We start from the raw sequence: 26048 nt of genomic DNA, 5'->3' as shown, positions 1-26048 counted from the left end.
CTATAAAATAACCGCCGTCATTAACCCAGCAGCATTTCGTCTGGAGTTACCTCAGGCTCTGAGGATCCACAATGTGTTTCACAGGTCTCTGCTCAAGAAGTATGTGGTACCTCTTGAATCCTCCCCCCTTACTGCTGCCCCCAATCATGGTCGATGGAAATTTAGAGTTCCAAATTTCGAAGATTGTGGATTCTCGTCTTCAGCGTCGTTCCCTTCAGTACTTGGTGAACTGGAGGGGTTATGGTCCAGAGGAAAGGATATGTGTTTTAGCATCAGAGGTGAATGCCTCTAGGATGGTTCGTTCATTCCATGCCTCTCATCCAGAGAAACCTAGTCCTGAGTGTTCAGAGACCACTCGTAGAAGGCGGGGTACTGTCACGGGTGTGTCAGATTTGACAGTCATACGGGATCCGGCTGTAGAAGGTCGCTGCGTTTGGCCTTGCAAACATCTTCCTGGTCCTTTCATGATCCCTCTCTATTTAGGACCCAGCGGTAATCCTCGCCTTGCTTGAGGATTATACTTTTAGGACCCAGCGGTGATCCTCACCTTTTGCTGCTATTAGTACGTGTGACACTCGCAGCACTGCCCTGGGAAGATGGGGTACTCGGAGCCGGGTCAGATGTTGAGGGGGGGGTGCAGTCGTGGCCTGGACCCGTTCCGTGCCCAGGGCCGTCACATTGAAAAGGATGTAAGGGCTTTCAGGGTTGAGTGGTATTTGTCGACTACGCCACCTGTGGTGTCTGGTGAAGGGCCACCAGCGCCGTTAGCAGTCCGCTGAGGCCCGGTGTCATGGCAGCTAAAGTTCTCGCTGCTCCCCACAGGCGGAGCAGGGCCTCAGGGCAGGCAAGACAGGATGAAGGGGGGTAGTAGTAGTAGCGCGGGGAGTACAGGCACCGCGTCGCGTGGTATGGCGCGTAATGAACAGTCCGGAGGCCATAGGGGTGAACTTCCAAGGCTTTACTCACTCACTGTATCAGCGGGAAGGCGACTCCCTGCTCCTCGCGGAATCCTGGTCCTTGGCCGGGTTGAGACATTCCTTGTCTGCAACCTACCTCTCGTCCCAAAGATTGGGGTACGAGGGCTGTGTCCCATGCCGGTGCAGGCCCACACAGGATCTGCGCTCCCGGAGGGAAGTCACATCACACACAGTTCATGACAGCACAGTACGACCACTAAGAAGGACAGGTCCACACAGGACCAGGTTTGAACACTCAAAAGGATTGAAGGACCAAAAAAAAACAAGATCAAAGATGGCATTCTATTAAATATGAAATTTGAAGTGTAACCAACTAGTGTTCCTCCACCCACACCCACTAACTGGTTCCTACCACTTTGTGTTCCCCAGTCTCCCTGTAACCAGGGAAGCAGCACCTAGTGCATACTAGCCCCCTCTGGTGGAGAAATGTGGTGTTGGATACAAAAGGCTAGATCACTACCATCACACTGGCCTTACCTCAGAGGAGGAACACCACACTCCATTAAAGAAGTGCAGCATTCCTGTGGCCGTCGAACCCTCGGGTGCGCCACATACGTCCTTGCTGTATCCTTAACTACACTCAGTTTCTCCAGAGAGTTACTGGTGATAGTGTTCTGATTCTATTCAGGCCTGAAATTCTAGTTGTCGGCTAAAATTTTCTTGGAAGTTCCTTTGGATTGTTGCTGTTTTCTCTCTGGTGTCATCTTGAAGCTAAGTGTATTCCCTTGTTTGTTTCCCTTGTGTGTACTTTAGTTTGCAGTGGTCCTGACTAGTGCTCAACCCTCCCCCTCTCTACCTAGGTCCTAGCTTTAGGGTCAGCTAGGGCCAGGTTTCCTGCTCGGCGATAGGTGCAGAACCTATATAGGGTTCAAAGGGGAGTCAGTTTTTGTTGTTTGAGCTGTTTAGTGGTCTCCACTCCCCCTTTCCCTACTTGTAGGGCAACCTTGCAACCTTCCCTTTTCCTGTCGTTATATGCTAGGTTATCCCCATACCCCGCATGATAGTATCCTATACTTTCCCTATATCTTATACACTAATAGGCCCACCACTGCCTATCTGCCCTAATGTTCCTATCAATCACTAACTAAGCACTAAACTGTGTACTATACTGTCCCTATCCCTAAGCTGAGTCTACCAGGTTACCTTAGGCATTACCAATACAGTACCCATACAGGAACATTTCACATCATACAATAATACATCATACAATACGCACTAAAACCCAAGTCAATATTCTCACTACAATTGTTGCCTTCAGGGGCAGGTATATGACAGTCCCTGTCACACCCTTACAGATACACTGGATAAATGCAGTTTGAACAGCCTATAAAATACAGGTAGTGATGATGCAGGATTAAAAGGGAAAACAAATCTATATGTCTTCGAAGTGTGGAAAGAAACAGGAGTGCCTAGAAATTCAAAGAAAACACAGGGAGACCATACAAAGGCCATGCAAATATTCTCCTTGGATAGATTTCAATTCAGGACCTCAAGTCTTCAAAGGACCACCATTTTGAGAGGACCACCATTCTTCCTACCTTCCTGTGACAGATTTTACTTTCACCATATATTGTGTATGTTGCCAACAATCTGATTTTTCACTGTATATAACAACCCTAAGGCTACGGCCCCACTATCAGTATTTGGTCAGTATTTTTTCTCAGGAGTCGGAGCCAAAACCAGGTGGGGAACAATCAGAGGAAAAGTATAATAGAAACAAGTCACCAATTCTGCATTTATCACCCACTCCTAGTTTTGGCTCCCACTCCTGAGAAAAAATACTGACCAAATACAGATACTGGGGCAGTGGCCTTAAAGTGAGAGATGCAGGTGTCAGTAGCTGTCAGTCCCAACTCTCACTTTAAGGCCATGGCCCCACTATCAGTATTTGGTCAGTATTCGGTCAGTATTTTTTCTCAGGAGTGGGAGCCAAAACTAGGAGTGGGTGATAAGTGCAGAATTTGTGACTTGTTTCTATTATACTTTTCCTCTGATTGTTCCTCACCTGGTTTTGGCTTACAAATGCTGAGGAAAAATACTGACCGAATACTGATAGTGGGACCGTAGCCTTAGTTGTATATATAGAACATGTCATGAAGTAGGTAATAATTTTCTGTCACTTTCTAAACCCGGTCACAATGCAACGCAATTCTGACATTGTTTTTTGGGAATCGTTTTTATGGTGTACGTTTTGAGGTAAAAATGACCTCGCAATATGATTCTGCCTATTCGTACCATTACGGTGATACCAGCTCGGACTTTTCTCAATGTGACGATACCACATATGTGTATTTTTTTATATTTTTTAGGGGGGGGGGGTGATTTGATCTTTTGTTATTTCTTTTTTTCATATTAAACATTTGTTTTTTTTCTTTTACTTTTCACTGTACCTGTTAGTCCCCTTAGGGGACTTGAATATGCGATCATATGATCCCTAGTGCTATGTAGAGCAATGCCACAATATGCATTCAGTAAAATTCAGTCTGCTTTGAAGCTCAGCCACAGGCTGAGGGAATAGAGGGATTAAAAAAAATCTGGTGAATGACTGGGCTATAACTCCTTGGTTCTGCTGATCCAAGTGGTTCCCGAAGTCAGATGCTACATAACAGTCAACCCTAAGCATATCTGTATATGTCTATTAGTGAAGGATGAAGAAATGATTACATCCAGCCAGAGTCCAATGTAAGTGTATGGATCCAGAACAGCACAGCGCTGAACACTGCATAGTGGCTACACCCAAATACTGCAGCTCAGATGCTGCTCGCTTGACTGAGTACCTTAGCTCAGCTACTGTTCACAACATACCAAGACATTTTAGATGTGGCAACAATGTAGGAAAGGCCCTTTCCTACTCCAGCATCACTGTGCCCCTGTAGACAAAGGCTGAGCAATTAAAACATGGATTGATGTGTAGAAAATAATGTGTCCTGAAAGAGCCCTGTCCAACATCGGTGTCTGACGTTACAAATGCTATTGTGGATGAATTCCTACAGGCACTCCAAAATCTGGTGGAAAGTCACAATCAACAGGAGCTATAATAAAGCAATGTGAAATATCTTCTGTTATGTTTATGTTTCATCTACAAATGACCTCATTCAGTGGCTTTCACCCGTCTTTATTGCTGGATTTGGATGTTTGGTGCGGCATGTAGCCAATCTTGCTTTATGACGGTGCAGATGTCAGGTCGATCATTAGGGTTGTACTGCAGGATTTCTTTGATCAAACTTTTGCATTTTTCTTCCACTTCTACAGCTCTGGGAAACACAACTTCTGTCTGTTGAATTTTTGACAGTGTATTCAAGTTTGTCTGATTAAATGGCATTATTCCGGTCACCATTACGTAGAGGATCACTCCCAGGCTCCAAATGTCAGACTTTCTTGGTTCATAGGGAACACCATGCAGCACCTACAAAAAAAAAACACCTTTCTTTCTTTACTCCAACACGGAAATATTTACTCTATCTACTTGCATTCATCATCCTCACAGGGGATCACGACAATTTCTTGTCAGTGCAGCAATTAGCCAATAATTTTTACCATAAGAGTTTTAGTGGCTGCTAGTTTTGGAATACTAAACACAAGGATTATAATTTACTAATCTCATTCAAATGCTGCGGTCATTTAGAAAAAGTAAACATGCTACAGATTTTCATCAGTTGAAAGATATCCGAGGTGAAAGCAGCATTAGCTTAATTTGCTAATGCCGGACTAGCCTTTCAAGCCCCTTGCACATGATGCGCCCCCTTGGGCCGTGGGGTACTCGGTAGCCGGGCCGGTCCTTTTTGGGGTAGTCACGGTGGCAGTAACCTTGTCCGTGGCCCAGCAGGGTCAATAAAGAACAGTCAAATAACACAATAAAGAAAAGGGGAATAAAGTTTTGGGGATAATGTTCGTGACGTCATCCGTGGTATGCGGTCATAGGTGACCGCCGCTGCTGTTCAGATCCACTGGGGCTGTTGGTGACGCAGTAGAGATGGTTCGGCTCTCCACGGGTAGAGCTAGGCCCCAGGGCAGTTAAATAAATGATTTGAGATGTTGGAGTTGTGCAAGGCAGGTGACGCAGCAATTAACTGAAGGACACAGTGGGGTGCAGTCTTCAAGTGTTTACTCACAGTTATTAAGATGCTCCGGGTTACAACTGCCAGATTATAACCGCCCACGTCATCCTGTGTCCTCCGGGGAAGTGATCCAGCCAACTCTCAGATAACTTGGGTGCACTTGAATGGGACCCCTTTTGTTTGGTGTACCTTCCCAGGTCATCTCTCAGCGCTTGCTCTCGCCCTCCTGCCCTGCACCTCACACACAGTGTCCCGAGCCAGTGGCCGCGGGCCTTGTTGGGCGACGTCCTGTCTGTCCCCTTTGTCCTATAAGGCCACCTTTTCAGAGAATGTATGTGGATTTTGGCTATGGCACATGAAGATACCGCAACCTCCAGTTTGCTAGCTGAGTCTTGCAATCCTCCACTAGTCTGGGGCCGGTCCCCTACTGCGGCCTGATCCCTTCACGGTCAGCGTGAACTCGTGCGCACGGGTGGACTCCGCACTTCCCGTGCCCCTAGGATCCTCTCTCTCTCTGTAGCCCTCCTCACTGCTCCTGTCTTCTCTCCTCATGCTCCTACTGGGCTTCTCTGACTGGGCCCCTCTCCTCCATGGTCCTCACTCACTGAACTCCTGCTCCAAGCACTGGAACTAGGAATGGCCCCTTCTAGATGTTTCCACCCTTCTTTTATACTCTTCCTTCAGTGCTCCCCTAAACTACTTCCTCCACCCACCTCCTCTACTTAGTTCCACCTTCCAAACAGGGACCGGGTCTGTGCTCTCCCTCAGGAGCTATCTGGACCCTCCCTAATGGAGTGGTGTAGTGTTGGATGTGAGTGTGTGGGTCCCATGTAGTGCTCCCTCCTTACCTGAGAGGGGGGTACCACACCTCTGGCTGAGATGCAGTACCTCTGTGGCAACTGGACCCGCAGGGGCGCCACATACACTCTGATTGTGACATAGTGTTACTTAATTATGTCAGTGTGCACATGTACGGAAAGCGATCAGGAACGGAGTCTGCTCAATACTGGTCAGATTATGGCTGTTACACAGCCAGCATCTGCCTAAAAGTGCACCATCTGGAGCTAGCTTGTGTTGGGGTGCTTTTGACTCGCCTCCTGGGCCGAGGGGCACCCAGAACCGGGCTCCTGGGGGTTGTAGTATCCGTGGCGGTGACCCGGTCCCATGGCTCAGAGTGGTCAGGCCAATGGCGGTATTTTGTGGGGTTTTAAGTTAATTGTCCGACTACGCCACCCGTGGATTGCGGTCAGTGCGTACCGCCGCTGCAAGGCAGACCGCTGGGGCTGATGGGGTATGCAGCTGAGGAGGTGTGACTCCCCACAGGAGGAGTGCAGCCCCAGGGCAGTGTAGTAGACGATAGGAGTGATGGTGCGGGCGTCCCAGTACTAGTAGTGCTGACGCGGTGAGAAAGCACAGAGACAAGGTGTTGCAGTTCAAATGCTTTACTCACAGTTCTCATCCAGGTCACTTGTGCGCAGGTGGGACCGCCCGAGCCGTGCTGCGTCCACCAGGCAAGGGGCTCGGTCAACCCCCAGGTAATTCCGGAGTGTGGCCCAGGACTCCCTTCCATTCCTTTCTCTGGCCGTGCCCCACCAGTGACACTACTTTTGTCCAGCTGCCTCGGGTCTTCTCTTGGGAGGGCTTCGTGCTCACTGCCCTGACCCTATGTGGTATGCCTTTCTAGTAGGTGTAGTGAGGGGTTGCACCAAGATATGATCGCGACCGCCGGTCCTTGGCTGAGGATTAGTCGCCTCCACCAACTTGGGATCTGGTACCCTGTTCTGCCAACCCGTCACCCGCAATCTCCTGGGCCTTTGGGGTTCCTTCTGCCTTCGTGTCTCTGGGCCTCTCTTGGTGTTCTGTTCCTTTCTTTCTTTCCTTTCTGTTCCTTTCTGTTCCTGTTCCTTGCTGTTACTGTCCTTCTCCTCTGGCTCTGGCCTTCACTCTAGGCCTGCCTCTTGGAGCTGGGCCCTGGCTGAGCCACAGCTCCCTGTCAGCACTCCTGGCTGAACTGTACTCAACTCACTCCTTCTACTCAACTGAACCCTGAACTAAGATGGTGCCCACCTTATATACCTCCCTCTCTGTGTATGAGCCCAGGTGACTTGCAACCAATGGGCTCCTACCTATGCCCTGAAACCGTCCCCTCCTGCTCCTACATCACTGGGTGTGCTTCCCCCTCCCCACTCCAGCCAGGGACAGATGCTGTCGTGCCTGCATTTCTGTCTCGTGGGAGCACCGTTGAGCTGTCCCCCGGAAATGGGGTGTGTGTGATGCATGCAGCCTACCGAGCCCTGTTCCACACTCCCTCCTTACCCGGGAGTGGAATACCACACCTCTGGGTGAGGTGCAATACCCCTGTAGCGGCTGAACCCTCGGGGCGCTACACTTTCACACTGCTTTTTGGCACCCGTTCGTTGGTCCCATCGGGATTTACATCTGAACCCTCCCCAAACGGGATTCGATCGTATGTGCTGATGAGGCCATAGACTATAATGGTACCGGCAGAGTGAACATCGTGCATCATTTATGACGGACACTCAGACAACCATTATAGTCTATGGCCCCCTTGGTGCATAAACTTGAATCCCGTTTTGAGCGGGGGGGTGGTTCGAACCTAAGCCCCGACAGGAACAACGACTGGGTGCTGAAACGCAGTGTGTAAGCATCCTTAAAGGGGTTGTCCACTACTAGAACCCCTTCTTGATCTAAATGTTTGGCGGCGGTAAAATAAAAAAGCCGTTCCAGTGCTGTTGGAACACACGGTCCCAGGGCTCTCTTGCGGTTGTTGTGACACGTGAGCCTGGCGCCCAATCAGCGCTGGCGTCACTGGCTCCACCTTTGAACGAATTGAACATGAAGAGGAAGTCAGATCAGTGGCAGCCCTGACTTTCTCTTCATGTTCAATTCATAAGAAGGTGAGGACAGTGACACCAGCGCTGATTGGGCGCCGGGCTCACATGTCACAACAACCGCAAGAGAGCCCAAGGACCGCGCGTTCCGACAGCACTGTTTGCTAGGCTATCTTTGCATGTGTCACAGCTGTCAAACAGCCGTGACACTAGCAGGTGCGGTGACAATGAATGAAACCCCGAGCACGCCAAAATACTCAGCAAGCACCCGAGCGTGCTTCCCGAAAGAGTTAATGAGCAATACTCGCTCATCACTAATACCAGTGATCAGAGTAATAAAACTTAAAGTTCCATAAAGGGACTAAGTGAAATAAGAAAAAAAAAAAAGTTTAAAAAAATTGTAAAAATATATATTTAAAAAAAAAATCACAAAGTAAAAGAATAAAAAAAAATATACCAATAAATATGTATATTTATATTAAAACAAAAAAAGTACACATTTGGTATCGCCGCTTCCAGAACGACCCGATCTATAAAACTGTCACTAGTTAACCCTTTCAGTTAACAAAGTAAAAAAAAAAACATGGCAAAAACCTATGATCTTTCATCATAACCCCAAACAATAAGTGGAATGTAAATAAAAATGGTATAGCTGAAAACATCATCTTGTTCCACAAAAACAAGCAGCCACACACCTCTGTCAGTGGAGAAATAAAAAAACTATATCTCTCAGAATATAGCAATGAAAAACAATTTTTTTTTTGTAAAAAAAATGTATTGTGTAAAAGCGGCAAAAAAAAAATTATATAAATGTATCGCTGTAATCATACTGACCCGAAGAACAATGCCATCTTATCACTTTTACCACAGGGAGGATGGCATAGCCCCCCTATAAAAAACAATTCCTAAATTCATTGAGGGGTGTAGTTTGTAAAGTGGGGTCGCTTATGAGGGGTTCTTCCAATGTGACATGGCACCATCAAACCATTCCAGCAAAATCAGGTCTCCAATATCGTGCTCCTTCCCTTCTGAGTTTCGCACTGTGCCTCAAAAGTATTCTTCTACCACAAATGGGGTATTGTCATACTCAGGAGAAATTGCACAACAAATTGTACTGTTCATTTTCTCCTTTTGGAAATTAAAAACAACATTTTAGTGGAAAAATGGTAATTTTCCATTGACTCATTATTATTATTATTTATTTATATAGCGCCATTGATTACATGGTGCTGTACATAAGGAGTAGTTACATACCAAATACAGATATCATTTACAGTAAACAAACTAATAATGATAGACTGGTACAGAGGGAAGAGGACCCTGCCCTTGCGGGCTTACATTCTACAGGAATGGGGAAGGAGACAGTGAGTTGGGGGGTTGCGGTAGCTCCGGTGTTGTTGACGTGGCAGCAGGCAAGGTCATGGCAGGCTGTAAGCTTGTTTGAAGAGATGGGTTTTCAGGTTCCGTCTGAAGGATCCAAATGTGGCGGATAATCGGACGTGTTGAGGCACAGAATTCCATAGGATGGGGGATATTCGGGAGAAAGGCGATTGGGCGAGGAACGAATAAGTGTGGAGGAGAGAAGGAGGTCTTGTGAGGACCGGAGATTACGTAAGGGAATGTATCGGGAGATTAGTTCAGAGATGTATGTAGGAAAGAGGTTATGAATGGCTTTGTAGGTCAGTGTTAGTAGTTTGAACTGGATACGCTGGGCAATTGGGAGCCAGTGGAGGGATTTGCAAAGGGGGGGTAGCAGAGGAGTAGCGAGGCGAGATGAACTAGTCGCGCAGCAGAATTAAGGATGGACTGGAGGGGTGCGAGAGTGTTAGCAGGAAGGCCACAGAGGAGCATGTTGTAGTAGTTGAGGCGGGAGATGATGAGGACATGCACAAGCAGTTTAGTAGATTCAGGGCTGAGGAAAGCACGGATTCTGGAAATATTTTTGAGCTGGAGGTGACAGGAGGTGGCGAGAGCTTGGATGTAGGGTTTGAAGGACAGGGCAGAGTCAAGGGTTACTCCGAGGTTGCTGATTTCTGGTACAGGGGAAAGTGTGATGTCGTTTATTGTGATAGAAAGGTCAGGTGGGGAAGATATGCGAGATGGGGGAAAGATGATGAGTTCAGTTTTGTCCACATCTCAGCTGCCATCCCATCACCCCCCGGAGGTCTGCAGCAGCGCTGGTAAACCTTACCAGGTACCACAGGTGGCGTCACAAACTATTTACTTTATTTTTACATTCTATCCAAGTTCCAATCCCCTTTTTCAACAGTGACCCCAGGGTACGGGCCCGGGAGCCGACCACCGCGACATCCCCAAACCAGGCAAAGGCCCGGGTACCGAGTCGTCCCCATCCCCTGGACGCGTCAGTTGCAAAGTTGTGAGATATGCTCTTCTGTGACCCCGCTGAATATTATTACTATTTTTTTTTGGGGGGGGGGGGGGCAAATAGAACTTCTGCTATGGGACCCCGTGATTTCTATGTATTCCCCTGGATGACAGGCTATAATTTCACCCATAAACAGCACAGCACAGACAAGGGAATGCCTGTTCTTCATTCACTTTTTTAGCTCATGTAGACAAGCAGCAGCAACATGGATGACATTATATAGCAGAGCTGAGCTGTCTTGATCTGACTCAAACTTTGAAGTGAGATAAAACACTTGTTTGAGAGCTCTGCACAATGTTTTTCTGTCAGCCTGTCTGTTCTCTTCCCTGCTCATAACTCCTCCCCACCCTTCCCCTCTCCACAGAGTGTAATTGGCTATGTCACATGCCACTTGTAGTCTGTTTCCTCTAAGCAAGACGGACTTGGGCTGCTTTTTTCTCAGTGGATGACAAATTCAGGATGCATGAGGGAATGAAGAAGTGTCTGATGAATGGGGAAAGAAAATGATTTCTTTGATAACATACATTACTGCATTTCTGTAACTGTGCCTGTTTATTCAAAGTTTGTTGAAAATAGGAATTATTCCTACCGTTAATTACGTTTCTAGGAGTCCATCATAACGGCACGACAGGAGTTAAGTCCTCTGTTCCTCTAGGGACAGGAAACACATGAGAGGTTAAAAGCCCCCCCTCATCACACCCTCAGTGTTTGTGACGCACCCCCTGGGCCTGTGCTGTGCTGCTGTGCAGGGGGAATACCCGGAGCCGGATCGCTGGGGGTTGTAGTCTCCGTGTGGCGGTGACCCGGCCCGTGCCCAGGGTGGTCAAACCAGTGGCAGTCTATTTGTATTGTAATAAGTGTCCGACTACGCCACCCGTGGATTGCGGTCAGTGGGGACCGCCGCTGTGCTGCAGACCGCTGAGGCTGATGTTGTTTGCGCAGCTGAGTATGGGATGACTCCCCACGGGAGAAGTATTGCCTCAGGGCAGCTAATGTGGATGATGGTGGTAATGGTGTGAGCGTCCCAGTACTAATGGTGCTGGTGCGGCGATGAAACACAGAGACGTGTGGTTGCAGTTTCCAATGCTTTACTCACAGCTCTTTACTGGTCCTAGTCACCTCGGTACCGGCGGTGACTGCCCAAGCCGTGCTGCGTCCACCAGGCAAGGGGCTCGACCAACTCCCAGGCAATTCCAGAGCGTGGCACAGGACTCCCTTCCTTTCCTTTCTCTGGCCGTCCCCACCAGTGACCCACCTTTGTCCAGCTTCCTCGGGCCTTCTGTTGGCGAAACCTCTCTCCAGTTTCCCTGACCCTATGTGGTATGCTTTCCTGGTGGATGTAGTGAGGGGTCGCACCAAGATGTGGTCACAACCTCCGGTTTTGGCTGAGGATTAGTCGCCTCCACCAATTTGGGTTCCGGTACCCTGCTCTGCCAACCCTTCACCCTGTATCTCCTGGGCATATGGGGTTCCTTCTGTCCTCGTGTCTCTGGGCCTTTCTCTGTGTTCCTGTTCCTTGCTTCCTTTCTTACTGTCCTTTCTGTTCATTCTCCTTTCTCTCTCTCTCAGGCTCCAGCCTCCTGACAAGGCCTGCCTGCAGAGCAGAGCCCATGCAGGGGCTCAGCTTCCTGTCTTCTCCTCAGACTGTCTCCACTGAACTCGCTCCTGTCCTAAGATGGTGCCCACCTTATATACCTCCTTCTGACACCCGAGCCCAGGTGACTAGCAACCAATGGGCTCCTACCTATGCCCAGAGACCTACCCCTATCTGCTCCTACACCACTGGGTATTCCACCCCCTCCCCACTCCAGCCAGGAACAGATGCTGTCGTGCCTGCACTTCTGTCTAGTGGGAGCACCGTTGAGCTGTTCCTCGGAAATGGGGTGTGTGTGGTGCATGCAGCTTACTGAGCCCTAGTCCACACTCCATCCTTACGCGGGAGTGGAATATCACACCTCTGGTCTGAGGTGCAATACCCCTGTAGCAGCCGAGCCCTCGGGGTGCTACATTTGTGCTAATCATCAACCAGGATGGATGCAACTCTATTTTATTATATTAGTGTCAAGAGCAGGGGAGGGCAATATGGTGCCGTTATGATGGACTCCTGTAAATGTAATTAATGGTAGGAATAATTCCTATTTTACCAGTACGTCCATCATAACGGCACGACAGGAGACATACCAAATCAAAATTGGAACGTTTAGGGCAGGACTACTGCCTGAAGGACTTTACAGCCATAGGCTAATTGTTGACTGAACAATACATCTAACTTATAATGTTTACTAAATGTGGATATATTAGAACAGGTTGCTGCCTGGCAGATTTGGCCTACTGATGCTCCCGCTTTCTCCGCCCAAGAAGCGGAGATTGCTCGAGTGGAATGAGCTTGAAGGGAAATTGGTGGATCCTTCCCCTCTGATTCATATGCGAGGGCGATAGTCCTTGTTAACCACCTTGCTAGAGTCGGCTTAGAAGCTTTCTTGCCTTTATTCACACCCGAGAATTGCAGAAATAGGTTTGAGCCTCTCCGCCAGGGGGCTGTAACTTCTATATACCGAATAACTGCCCTCCTGATATCCAAGGTATGGAAGGATTTTTCCTTTTCATTTTTGGGAGACTGGCAGAAAGATGGCAGTATTATTTCTTGATTCAGGTTAGTACTGGACACCACCTTAGGATGAAAGGAGGGATCCAGTTTAAGAACCAATCTGTCCTCCAGGATCTTAAGGAATGGGTCCAGAAGTGAGAGAGCCTTGATCTCACCTACCCGCTTCGCTGTAGTAACTGCAACAAGAAAGGCTCCTTATCGTAGGTCTTAAACAAGAAGTTGCTTATGAACCTTGATATCCATGGGTGGTCTATCAAGGAGTAGTCCAAGAAAGTACTTAGGGCCGAGATATGAACCTTTAACGTATTTGGTTTCAGACCCTTATCAAACCCCTGTTGGAGGAAATCCAGTATCTTTGGAATATTGGGGCGAGAAGAATTTCCCACAGACTCACCTGCAAAGCTACAGAACTGTCTCCAGATTCTAGAATAGATGGCTGACGTTACTGGTTTCCTACAGGCTTGGAGAGTTGTAATCACTCGATGAGAAAGGCCCTTAGAGGCTAGGATCCGCCTCTCAGGTTCCATGCTGTCAGCTGGAGGAATTGGATGTGCGGATTTAATAAGGGACCCTGCAATAGAAGATCTTTCCTGCCTGGGTGATCCACCGACATCCAGTGTAGCAGAGGAAACCAGCTCTTTTTGGGCCAGTAAGGCGCTATCAGGATAAGAGCTCCCCTCTCTTGTTGGATTTTCCTTAGTACTCTTGAGATAAGAGGGACTGGGGGAAAGGCGTACACCAGTTTTGTTCCCCATGATTGAGAAAGGGCATCTATTCCTTCTGGGCTGTCGGCCGAGTCCAAGGAGAAAAAGCGCTGCAGCTTCCTGTTTTTTTCTGGTCGCGAACAGGTCTATGGACGGGGTGCCCCATCGTTGAATGATTTGATGAAAAACATCTGGATTTAGTTCCCAATCTCAGGGACCAACTCTTGCTCTGCTGAGAAAATCTGCTACCACTTTTTTGGACCCCCTTAGATGAATAGCCGATATTGAAAGAACATTTCTCTCCGCCCAGTGGAAAATTCTTGCCGCCAAGGATTGTAACCATTTTCCTCTTGGACCTCCTTGTCGACGAAGAAAAGAGATGGTGGTGCCGTTGTCTGAGAAAATTTTTACGTGATTTTCTCTGAGCAAATGTTGACATCTTTGAAGAGTTTCCCAGACTGTCATTAGCTCCCTGAAATTTGACGACCTGTGTTGTATCTCTTTGGGCCATATCCCTTGTAGATATCTGTTTCCTATGCTTGCTCCCCAGCCCTTTTGGCTGACATCCGTATGGATTTGGATTGAAGGAAGAAGGATCCAGTCTACTGAATTTTCTAAATTCGAAGGGTCTGTCCACCAGGAAAGGGAATTTTTTAGCTCCCTTGACGGTCTCATTTTTTTGTCTAATCCCGATGGTCTCTTGTTCCAAATTGACAGGATCGATTTCTGCAACGGTCTTGAACGGGCCTGTGCCAATTTCACACTGGGAATGCATGAAGTCATTAATCCTAAGATCCACATGGCGTATCTGATTGAGGTAGTCTTTCCCTTCTCGAAGTTGTAAATCTCCAGTTTTATTTTTTCCTGTTTCTCCTAAGGCAAGGAGGACTTCTGAAGACTGGAATCTAAAAGTACCCCTAAAAATACCTTTGTGGTACTTGGTTGGAGGCTTGACTTTTCCCAATTGATGTTCCACCCCAAATATTCCAGGGTTTTGATTGTGTGATCTTGTTGACTGAGAAGAAGAGACTCTGACTCAGCCACCAACAGTATATCATCCAGGTAAGGGATGATTACAATCCACTGTGTTCTTAAGAAGGCCGCTATTTCTGTCATAACCTTCGTAAATATTCGGGGGGCCGAGGACAGACCAAAGGGTAGGCAAGTGAATTGAAAGTTGTGTACTGTGTCCTCTTGCTCTAGAGCGAACCTTAGGTATTGCTGGTGACTTGGGTGAATTGGAACATGATAATATGCATCCTTGAGGTCTAGGGTGCACATTACCGATCCCTTCTCTATCAATGGAATGCTGGTTTTTATAGTCTCCATTTTGAACCTTTTGTATTCCACCCACTGGCTTAGGGGCTTGAGGTTTATAACCGTACGGCGTTTGCCTGAGGGTTTTAACCGAGAAGAGGGAGGAATAATGGCCTAAACCCTGCTCTGAAGGGAGAACCTGTTTTACCGCATGTAGGGATTGAAGGACTAATATATCCTGCCATAAACTTCTGAGATCTACGGGGGAGCGAGGACGAGTGATTTGGAAACGACGAGGGGGAGTATGGGAAAAGTCTATTTTGTAACCTTCCCCTAAGGAATGCAGGATCCATTGATTTTTTGTAATGGACGCCCACTTGTCCCGAAAGAAACGAAGCCTGCCCCCCACTCCAATGGCGTCATGGTCTAGCTGGGGCCCCAGAGGAGACCTGATCTGCTCTGTCCTTTCCTCCCTTCCTGTAAGACCATCTCCCTGTCTTACCCTTACCCCTGTAATCACGTTTAAGGGAGCGACGGGTTCCACGAAAGGGCCGGTATCTCTTATCCTCAGGAAACCCTTTTTTCTTGTCAGACGCTCTCTCAAGGATCTCGTCCAACACTGGACCAAAGGCCCGGGTACCCGAAAAAGGAATTGAGCACAGCTTATTTTTTGAGTGCCTATCACCCGACCATGTTTTTAGCCATATTGCCCGTCTAGCGGTATTAGATAGTACACTACATCTAGCTGCGAATCTGACCGATTCGGTCGAGGCATCAGCCATGAATTGCGTCGCCAGCTTTAACATAGGAAGAGAGTCTGATAGCGATTTCCTCCCAAAGTTTGATGTCCTCCGGATTGAAAGGAAGATGGGATTTAAAGTCTCTTGGCACAATGAGTCTTTTCTCCACTTCTTTCCATTCATCCATAATCATTGCTTTCAAATGCTCATTTACTGGGAACACTCTATTTCTCTGAGTCCTCAGACCTCCAAGTTCATAGTATGCCTAACAGATTTCAATAGTTCATCCGTATGTTCTGCAGAGAAGATATATTTTTTTCTCTCTTGTGAGGGTAACCGAAAGAAGCGATCCTCGTCCTCTTCCAGACTGTGCTCTGATGCTGAGTCTAAATATTCTCCTTCCTCAGACAACTCTTCCATCTCCCAACTGGGTCTTTTCTGGCGAGGAGAGGGTTGAACTATTTGGGGTGACGGCTGTGTATGGGAAGGTATAAGGCTCGAGACTGTGTTCTGGACCTCCTCACGGATCATAGATCTCATATCCGTCAAAAAGGAAGCTTTTTCTTCCTTTACAACCTCAGCTATACATTCTTTACACAGCCGCTTTTTATATGAGTCCTGAAGCTTAGTGTTACAGGATACACATCTTCTTGATTTTTTGGAGGACGATCCGGACCTCTGGGCTCCCCTATCCTAATCCAGAAAAAAGAACACAGGAGATTTGCTAATAAAAGACCTGTCCTGGATTATAGGGTTCAGTTATCCAGGCAAGGGCCTAAGACTGTACTCACACTGCCCAGGGACTCTGAAGGGGCTTCTCAGGGGCGGAACTACCGCCCGTGCAGCCCGTTCATTCAACGGGGGCCCCGAGGGAGAGGGGGCCCCTCCAGCCTCCAGCAGGGCCGCCATCAGGGCATGACTGTCCTGACTCCAGTATGGAGCCCGGCCGGTAGGGGCCCCCTCGGAGCCCCGTTGGGGGCCCCCCTCTTGCGCGTCTCTATCCTCATGGGGCCCCCGGCCGCATGCTAAGCGCCGGGTCCGGGACATCTCAGCGCTGCAGCAGCGCCTTCATGATTCCCCTGACTTCCGGTCATGTGACGGCGCCGTCACATGGCCGGAAGTCAGGAGAACCTGGTGTCAGCGATTTGGACGAGCGCCAGGATTCTGCAGGGATCGCATGGGGGTAAGTATAACAAGTTTTATTTTTTTTTTAATACAATTAACTAGGAGTGGGGGGAATGGGAGATGCACATGTGGGGGGATGAGAGATGCACATGGGGGGGAGATGAGAGATGCACATATGGGGGGGTGGGAGATGAGAGATGCACATGTGGGAGGGTGGGAGATGAGAGATGCACATGTGGGGGGGTGGGAGATGAGAGATGCACATGTGGGGGGGGGGATGAGAGATGCACATGTGGGGGGGGGAGATGAGAGATGCACATGTGGGGGAGGGGGATGAGAGAGGTGCACATGTGGTGGAGGGGGATGAGAGAGGTGCACATGTGGGGGAGGGGGATGAGAGAGGTGCACATGTGGGGGAGGGGGATGAGAGAGGTGCACATGTGGGGGAGGGGGGTGAGAGAGGTGCACATGTGGGGGAGGGGGATGAGAGAGGTGCACATGTGGTGGAGGGGGATGAGAGAGGTGCACATGTGGTGGAGGGGGATGAGAGAGGTGCACATGTGGGGGAGGGGGATGAGAGAGGTGCACATGTGGGGGAGGGGGATGAGAGAGGTGCACATGTGGGAGAGGGGGATGAGAGATGTGCACATGGGGGGGTGGTGAGAGCTGCACATGTGGGGAGGGAGATGAGAGCTGCACATGTGGGGGGGGAGATGAGAGATGCACATGTGGGGGGGAGATGAGAGATGCACATGTGGGGGGGGGAGATGAGAGATGCACATGTGGGGGGGAGATGAGAGATGCACATGTGGGGGGGGAGATGAGAGATGCACATGTGGGGGGGAGATGAGAGATGCACATGTGGGGGGGGAGATGAGAGATGCACATGTGGGGGGGGAGATGAGAGATGCACACGTGGGGGGGGGATGAGAGATGCACATGTGGGGGGGGGAGATGAGAGATGCACATGTGGGGGGGAGATGAGAGAAGCACATGTGGGGGGGGAGATGAGAGATGCACATGTGGGGGGGGGAGATGAGAGATGCACATGTGGGGGGGAGATGAGAGATGCATATGTGGGGGGGTGATGAGAGATGCACATGTGGGGGGGAGATGAGAGATGCACATGTGGGGGGGAGATGAGAGATGCACATGTGGGGGGGGAGATGAGATATGCACATGTGGGGGGGAGATGAGAGATGCACATGTGGGGGGGGAGATGAGAGATGCACATGTGGGGGGGGGTGAGAGATGCACATGTGGTGGAGGGGGATGAGAAATGCACATGTGGTGGAGGGGGATGAGAGAGGTGCACATGTGGTGGAGGGGGATGAGAGAGTTGCACATGTGGTGGAGGGGGATGAGAGAGGTGCACATGTGGTGGAGGGGGATGAGAGAGGTGCACATGTGGTGGAGGGGGATGAGAGAGGTGCACATGTGGGGGGGATGAGAGAGGTGCACATGTGGGGGAGGGGGATGAGAGAGGTGCACATGGGGGGGATGAGAGATGTGCACATGGGGGGGTGAGAGATGTGCACATGAGGGGGTGGGTGGGAGATGTGCACATGGGAGGGTGAGAGATGTGCACATGGGGGGAGATGAGAGCTGCACATGGGGGGAGATGAGAGCTGCACATGGGGGGGTTTGAGAGCTGCACATGGGGGGGTGAGAGCTGCACATGGGGGGGATAAGAGCTGCACATGGGGGAATTGGGAGTAGGGGGATAATGAGCTGCACATAATGAATGTGGGGTGGGGGAGAGTAAATGATAAATGATGGGGTGGGGAGAGCACGGACATGATATAATGAATTGGGGCAGGGGGTTGCATGTAAATAATGAATGCGGGGAGCAGGAAGTATAGAGTAGGGCGTTGTGGATGCAGGAGTGTATCTGGTAACAAATTGGCGGAAAGAGTAGAGGTTCTAATTAAATTATATATTAAGTGCCTATTTACAGTTAATGGGGGCACCGTGGTGGATTACCATTTATATTTGGAATGGTAGGTTGCATAATAACTAACCATATATTGATGGTGGATGCACGTCTGTATTCAGCTGCGTAATGTAGAAGTTGGAGAATGTGCTCTAGATAACTGTGTTATTTTATGCAGAGACGAGACCTGGCTGGAAGACGTGATGGCGGTCTGTGCTGGATGAAGGAGAAAAGCGTAGCTGAAGGACTTCACCTAGAGACGTCACCAGTGAGTCAGTGTATTACATGTACACTTACACTATATACTATGTACTTGGCTCCTGTGTATAATGTCACTGGTGATCACTGTATTACCTGTACACTATATACAGAGCTCCTGTGTATAATGTCACTGGTGATCACTGTATTACCTGTACACTGACACTATATACAGAGCTCCTGTGTATAATGTCACTGGTGATCACTAGATTACCTGGACACTTACATTATACATACCATGTATAGAGCTCCCGTGTATAATGACACTTATGGTAATATTAGTAATGTGGTGGTAATATTAGTAATGTGGTGGTAATATGTGGTCTGGTCATGGTGTGGCAGTTTTTCTCCCTTCTGTGTGGTATTATTCGGTCACTATGTTGTGGTAATATGTGGTCTGGTCATGATGTGGCGGTATTCCCTGTATGTGGTATTATTGATCATTTTAAAAAAAAAATGTATATGACACATTCCCTTAAAGAAAACTAAATAAAAATATATCTAAAAAGAGTATTGGATATTTTAAGAAAATTTTAATAGGTTAGAGTAGGGCCCGGCCAGAAGAGTCTACCTTATCGTGGTGGCGGCTTTAAAAATCTTTTGGCCAAAACAAAAGCTGCTGGCTATGTATGTGGCGCCATCACATGGCCGAACGTCAGGAGAACCTGGTGGCAGCGACGTGGACGAGCGCCAGGATTCTGCAGGGATCGCATGGGGGTAAGTATAACAAGTTTTATTTTTTTTAAATACAATTAATTAACTAGGAGTGGGGGGAATCAGAGATGCACGGGGGGGGGGATGAGAGATGCACAGGGGGGTGAGATGCACATGGGGGGGAAGAGAGATGCACATGGGGGGATGAGAGATGCACATGGGGGGATGAAAGATGCACGGGGGGGCATGAGAGATGCACGGGGGGGTGAGCTGCACATGGGGGGGATGAGATCTGCACATGGGGGGGATGAGAGCTGCACAAGGGGGGATGAGAGATGCACATGGGGGGGTTATGTTTACATAACTTTGTTACCTTATGAAGGGAGGGGGGGGGGCCCAAAAATTTCTTGCACAGGGGCCCACTACAGTCTGTGTCCGCCCCTGGGGCTTCTGACCGTGTAGGATTGGATTCCATGGTGTCAGAGTGTATGTGCCTGAGGTGTACCCTTTTATAGGGTCTTACCTAATCCAGGTGAGTAGGCCACGCCCCCAACGACAACCGCTGCTTTGGCAGGGATGTGTCCTAAAATCTGTCGCCATTCTGAACGTGCCCGGAAGGCTCACCACCGCCTCCGGTCACCTCTGCGGTCTGGCCGCCGGAAGTCCAGCCTCCCAGCGTCATCGCTCCGGAAGGACAGGCCCACGTGGTGTGCGTTCCACCCTGGAACGCACGCTGGCCCAAAGTGGATGTCCGCTTACCTTACTCCACCCCAAGTATACAGCGCTCCTCCCTGGAGTGCACGCAGCTTCCGACCCTTCAGGACATCGCCGGCGGGCAGCTCAACGCTCAGAGCCCCCTGTCCGGGGGATACAGCGGCATGGTGGCAGTTTCTGGCTGAGGGTCCCCCGCTCAGTGGGGTATCAGCATGGAGCCTCTGGACCGAAGGAAGGGGAGAGTTCAGACCCCCCCGATCCCCCTGGCTCTCAGGTATCTTTAAACTTCAGAGAGAGCCTCTCCCTAGCGTCCTGTCCTGCTAGGGACAGGAATAACACTGAGGGTGTGATGAGGGGGGGGGGGGGCTTTTAACCTCTCATGTGTTTCCTGTCCCTAGAGGAACAGAGGACTTAACTCCTGTCGTGCCGTTATGATGGACGTACTGGTAAATTACAATTTGGTTTTAAATGCACATGTTTGTAGGCAGGTATGTTACACACAAAAAATGAAAGGTTTGAAATGTGTTTCTATGTCTGCATTGATATGTTTTTAATGCCTAAGAAATAACAGAAGTGTTACCAAAGTGTTGGATCATGTGGATTAATTCCTAGGAACACCGCCAATTTCCTTTGCACTCGGATAAATGAGTGATTATCATGACCAGTAAGAAAGCATCTGTTAACAGATGTTAAGAATATGTAACTTTTTGTATATTCTTAGTATCTGTTGGCCCGCATACACATTACACTAATGTAGTTCAAACCTGCCGATATCAACGGATTCAGCTGATACTCTGTTTATGTGGGTCACCTCCAGATGACGTCAGGAGAAATAAGTATCCGGCGCGTCTGATGATCCTTTAGTTCTCTAAGAGAGACCCCGACCGCCAGAGATGTCTGGCAGCGAATCGCACAGGAGCACTTTGCAAACTAAGTGTTCCTGTGTATGGGAGCGTATAGCTCGCTCCCAGCCAAAAGATCTGCTAAACCACCATTTGGCTGACAACTATCTAAAGTGTATTTGGGGAAGAGCTTAAAAGGAATCTGTTACCAGGTTTTGGTACCTTATCTGATAGCAGCATGATGTAGGGGCAGAGACCCTGATTTCACTTACTTTAATGTGTTTTGATAAAAATCAGTTTTATGTGCTGAAGCTCTTCCAGGTCTCTGAATGCTGAGCTCTGTATAACCTCACCCACACCACTGATTGGCAACTTTCTACCAATCAGTGGCAGGGTGTGGTTATACTACCTGGAAGCAGATTAACTTGTCCTCTAGTGATAAACTGCTGATAAAACAATGTTTTTCTCAAAACTACAGCAAGCAGCCCAGTAAGTGTCACATTTCTGGAATAAGGGTCTCTGCCCCTACACCATGCTGCTCTCATATTAGATGGCAAAAACCTAATGACAGATTCCCTTTTAAATTCTAGGTAGATACAATAGAACCTTAACTATTGCTAAACATCAGGGCTTGGACAACATATCTATAAAAGATAAAACACTACTTGAATACTGACTCACCTCAGGAGAAGCATATGCTGGAGATCCGCAGTAAGTGGTACACAAATTGGAGCCATTTGTGAACCTGATCCCGAAGCTGAAGTCTGTGATCTTTGCATTGTGATCTGATGTGATAAGTACATTTTCACACTTCAGATCTCGGTGTGCCACATGATGCTTATGCAGATACTGGACGGCTTTGGTGATCTGCTTAAAAAGGCTTCTGGCCTTTTCAGCTGGCAGCCATCCTGTACTCTGCACTAACGCCAGGAGGTCTGTGAGACACAATTCCATTACTATAAACTGTAGGCCATTATTTATCTCAATAAACTCAAAAGAAGTTATGACATTAGGATGTCGAACCTTCCTCAAAATGTCCAACTCACGGGGGAGAAATTTCATGGTATACTCAGCTGGGACTTTTGTCTTGTCGATCACTTTAATGGCCACTCTGCACTGGTGTTTCCTAGATGTGGCCATTTTCACCTTTGAAAAGGCTCCTTCACCAATGGTGCATAATGTATTGTATCCCAGCTGCTCTAGCAGACGATCAGCAATGGACATGATGGCAGAAAGAGACCAGCCTTCAGACTTGATTGACACTGATAGAAACGGAAGCGTCCCCACTGATAGTGATTTCACCCTAGACGAGTCATAATGGGCCTATCTATGACCTGTATTTGGTTGCCATAGTTACAAGTATAACTGGCATTGGATTGTGCCCAGCTTTTAATGCCTAGACGTAGGACTGTTTCATAGTAAGGCCACATTCACACATTCAGTATTTGGTCAGTTTTTTACCTCAGTATTTGTTTCACTCCTGGTTTTGACTTACAGTCAAAGGAAAAATATAATAGAAACACGTCACCACTTCTGTATTTATCACCCACTCCTGGCTTACAAATACTGATGTGAAATACTGACCAAATACTACATAGTTTTTATTTAAGGTTGAATGAAGACTAAGTCCATCTAGTTCAACCCATAGCCTAACTTGTTGATCCAGAGGAAGGCAAAAAAAACCATGTGGCAACACTAAGCTCCACGTTGGGGGAAAAAATTCCTTCCTGACTCCATATGACAATCAGACTAGTTCCCTGGATCAACGCCCTATCAAGGAATCTAGTATTTATAACCTGTAATATTATACTTTTCAAGAAAGGCATCCATGCCCTTCTTAAATTTTAATAGTGAATCACTCATTACAACATCATGCGGCAGAGAGTTCCATAGTCTCACTGCTCTTACAGTAAAGAATCCGCGTCTGTGATTATTATTAAACCTTCTTTCCTCCAGACGTAGAAGATGCCCACTTGTCCCCGTCTCAGGCCTCAGAGTAAAAAGATCAGTAGAAAGGTCTTTGTACTGTCCCCTCATATACTTGTACATAGTAATAAGATCACCCCTAAGCCTTCTTTTTTCCACATTAAATAACCCCAAGTGTAATAACCTGTCTTGGTATTGCAGACCCCCCAGTCCTCTAATAACCTGTCTTGGTATTGCAGACCCCCCAGTTCTCTAATAACCTTGGTCGCTCTTCTCTGCACCCGCTCTAGTTCAGCTATGTCTTTCTTATACACCGGAGACCAGAACTGTACACAGTATTCTAAGTGTGGTCGCACTAGTGACTTGTATAGAGGTAAAATTATGTTCTCCTCATGAGCATCTATGCCTCTTTTAATGCATCCCATTATTTTATTTGCCTTTGCAGCAGCTGCCTGACACTGGCCACTAAACGTGAGCTTGTCGTCCACCAATACACCCAGGTCTTTTTCAGTTACAGTTTTGCCCAGTGTTTTACAATTAAGCATATAATTATACATTTTATTTCCTCTGCCCAAGTGCATTACCTTACATTTATCCCCATTAAAGCTCATTTGCCATTTATCAGCCCAAGCTTCTAGTTTACATAGATCCTCCTGTAATATAAAATTGCCCTCCTCTGTATTGATTACCCTGCAGAGTTTAGTGTCATCTGCAAATATTGAAATATTACTTTGTATGCCCCCTACAAGGTCATTAATAAATATGTTAAAAAGAAGGGGTCCCAATACTGACCCCTGTGGTACTCCACTGTTAACTGAGAGCCAGTCTGAGTGTTTTCCATTAATAACCACCCTTTGTTTCCTATCACTGAGCCAATTCTTAACCCACATACATATATTTTCCCCTATCCCCATTGTTCTCATTTTATGTATCAACCTTTTGTGTGGAACGGTACCAAAAGCTTTTGAAAAGTCCATATACACAACATCCACTGCATTTCCTTGGTCCAGTCCAGAACTAACCTCCTCATAAAAACTGATCAGATTAGTTTGACAGGAACGGTCCCTCGTAAACCCATGTTGATATTGGGTCATGAGGTTATTCTTCTTCAGATACTCTATTATAGCATCTCTTAGGAAACCCTCCAGGATTTTACCCACAGTAGAGGTTAAGCTTACCGGCCTATAATTTCCAAGTTCAGTTTTTGTCCCCTTTTTGAATATTGGCACCACATTTGCTATATGCCAGTCCTGTGGTACAGACCCTGTTATTATGGAATCTTTAAAGATTAAAAATAATGGTCTATCTATGACGTTACTTAATTCCTGCAGTACTCGCGGGTGTATCCCATCCGGGCCCGGGGATTTGTCAACTTTAGTGATTTTTAGACGCCGCCGTACTTCCTGCTGGGTTAAGCAAGTGACATTTACTGGAGAATTTTTGTTATCACTAATCATGTTTTCTGTCATGCGATTTTCTTGTGTAAATACAGTTGAAAAAAAATCATTTAGCATATTGGCTTTTTCCTCATCCTCATCCACCATTTCACCCAGACTATTTTTAAGGGGGCCAACACTATCATTTTTTAGTTTTTTACTATTTATGTAGTTAAAGAATATTTTGGGGTTATTTTTACTTTCTCTGGCAATGATTCTCTCTGCCTCAATCTTTGCTGCCTTGATTTGTTTTTACATAATTTATTTAATTTTTTTTATTTATTTAATGCCTCATCACTACCTACTTGCTTTAGTTCTCTAAATGCTTTCTTTTTGTCACTTATTGCACCCCTTACAGCTCTATTTAGCCATAGTGGTTTCCTCCTATTTCTAGCATGTTTATTCCCAAGGGGTATATATTGTGCACAGGTCCTATTCAGGATGTTAATAAATGTCTCCCATTTGCTTTGTGTAGCTTTATGTCTCAGGATATCGTCCCAGTTTATTTCACTAAGATCATCTCTTAACCGTTGGAAATTTGCCTTCCTGAAGTTTAGTGTCCTTGTAACCCCTCTACTACACATCTTATTAAAGGTTACATGAAAACGTATTATTTTGTGATCACTATTACCCAAGTGACCCCCAACTCGTATATTTGATATGCGGTCTGGACTATTGGTTAATATTAGGTCTAGCAGTGCCCCCCTTTTTGTTGGGTCCTGAACCAGTTGTGAAAGGTAATTGTCTCTCATAGTAGTCAAAAAGCTATTTCCTTTGCTTGATCTACATGTTTATGTCCTCCAATGTATTTCAGGGTAGTTGAAGTCTCCCATAATAATGACTTCTCCTTGAGTCGCTGCTTCATCTATTTGCTTTACGAGTGTAGTGCCGGCGTCCCTGCCCTCTGCTAGGCAGGGACACTGTTCCCCTCACCGCTCTGCTCCGTGCCCGGCGTCCCTCTCCCGCTCTGCTGGCAGCGCGCGCTCCTTCCCGGCCACTGTGCTTAGGGCGCGCGCGCGCGCCCTTCCTCCCTCTTAAAGGGGCCGCGCGCGCCGTCCTAAGGAGTCCCCGGCCAATGGCCGGAGGACTTTACCATATATAAGGCACCTCCTCCAAAATGGAGGTGCCCGAGCAATGTTGTTGCACCGTTCTACTCTGCTTCAGCCCTCAGGTCCCGTTGCCAGTTACCTGCCAGTTACCTGCCAGATTCCTGCCAGCTTGCTGTCCTAATCCTGCCTGATTTCCTGTTACCTGCCTGCCTGCCTGAGGTCCGACGGTCTGCCTTACAACTCCGGTCAGTCTGTCTAAGGACCAACTTGCCCGCTCACCTGGGAGCGCACATCAGCTACCTGCCTGCTTGCCTGAGGTCCGACGGTCTGCCTTACAACTCCGGTCAGTCTGTCTATGGACCAGCTTGCCCGCTCACCTGGGAGCGCTTCTCCGCTACCTGCCTGCTTGCCTGCCCGGAGGCTCCGCTGTCACGTGCTGTGACCACCAGCTATTCCAGACTCTTGCCCGCTCACCTGGGAGCGCTTCTCCGCTACCTGCCTGCTTGCCTGCCCGGAGGCTCCGCTGTCA

The 26048-nt window shown here is 47.9% G+C and overlaps 1 protein-coding gene across 1 annotated transcript; it reads right to left on the bottom strand.

Moving 5' to 3' along the window:
• Positions 1-4042: 4042 nt before the first annotated feature.
• LOC141160821 (testis-specific serine/threonine-protein kinase 6-like) lies at positions 4043-22332 on the bottom strand. Its single transcript, XM_073645615.1, has 2 exons — positions 21790-22332; positions 4043-4383 (listed from the first exon to the last, which is right to left on the bottom strand). Exons 1-2 carry the CDS (start codon positions 22330-22332, stop codon positions 4093-4095), a joined length of 834 nt encoding a protein of 277 aa, XP_073501716.1. The 3' UTR covers positions 4043-4092.
• Positions 22333-26048: the final 3716 nt, after the last annotated feature.

Source organism: Phyllobates terribilis, unplaced genomic scaffold (genome assembly GCF_046119375.1).
Source record: "Phyllobates terribilis strain yellow unplaced genomic scaffold, ASM4611937v1 Scaffold_9__5_contigs__length_417890890, whole genome shotgun sequence".
NCBI lineage: Eukaryota > Metazoa > Chordata > Amphibia > Anura > Dendrobatidae > Phyllobates > Phyllobates terribilis.
The sequence above is the reverse complement of the archived record's forward strand: the minus strand, read 5'-3'. Positions and strand labels throughout refer to the sequence as shown.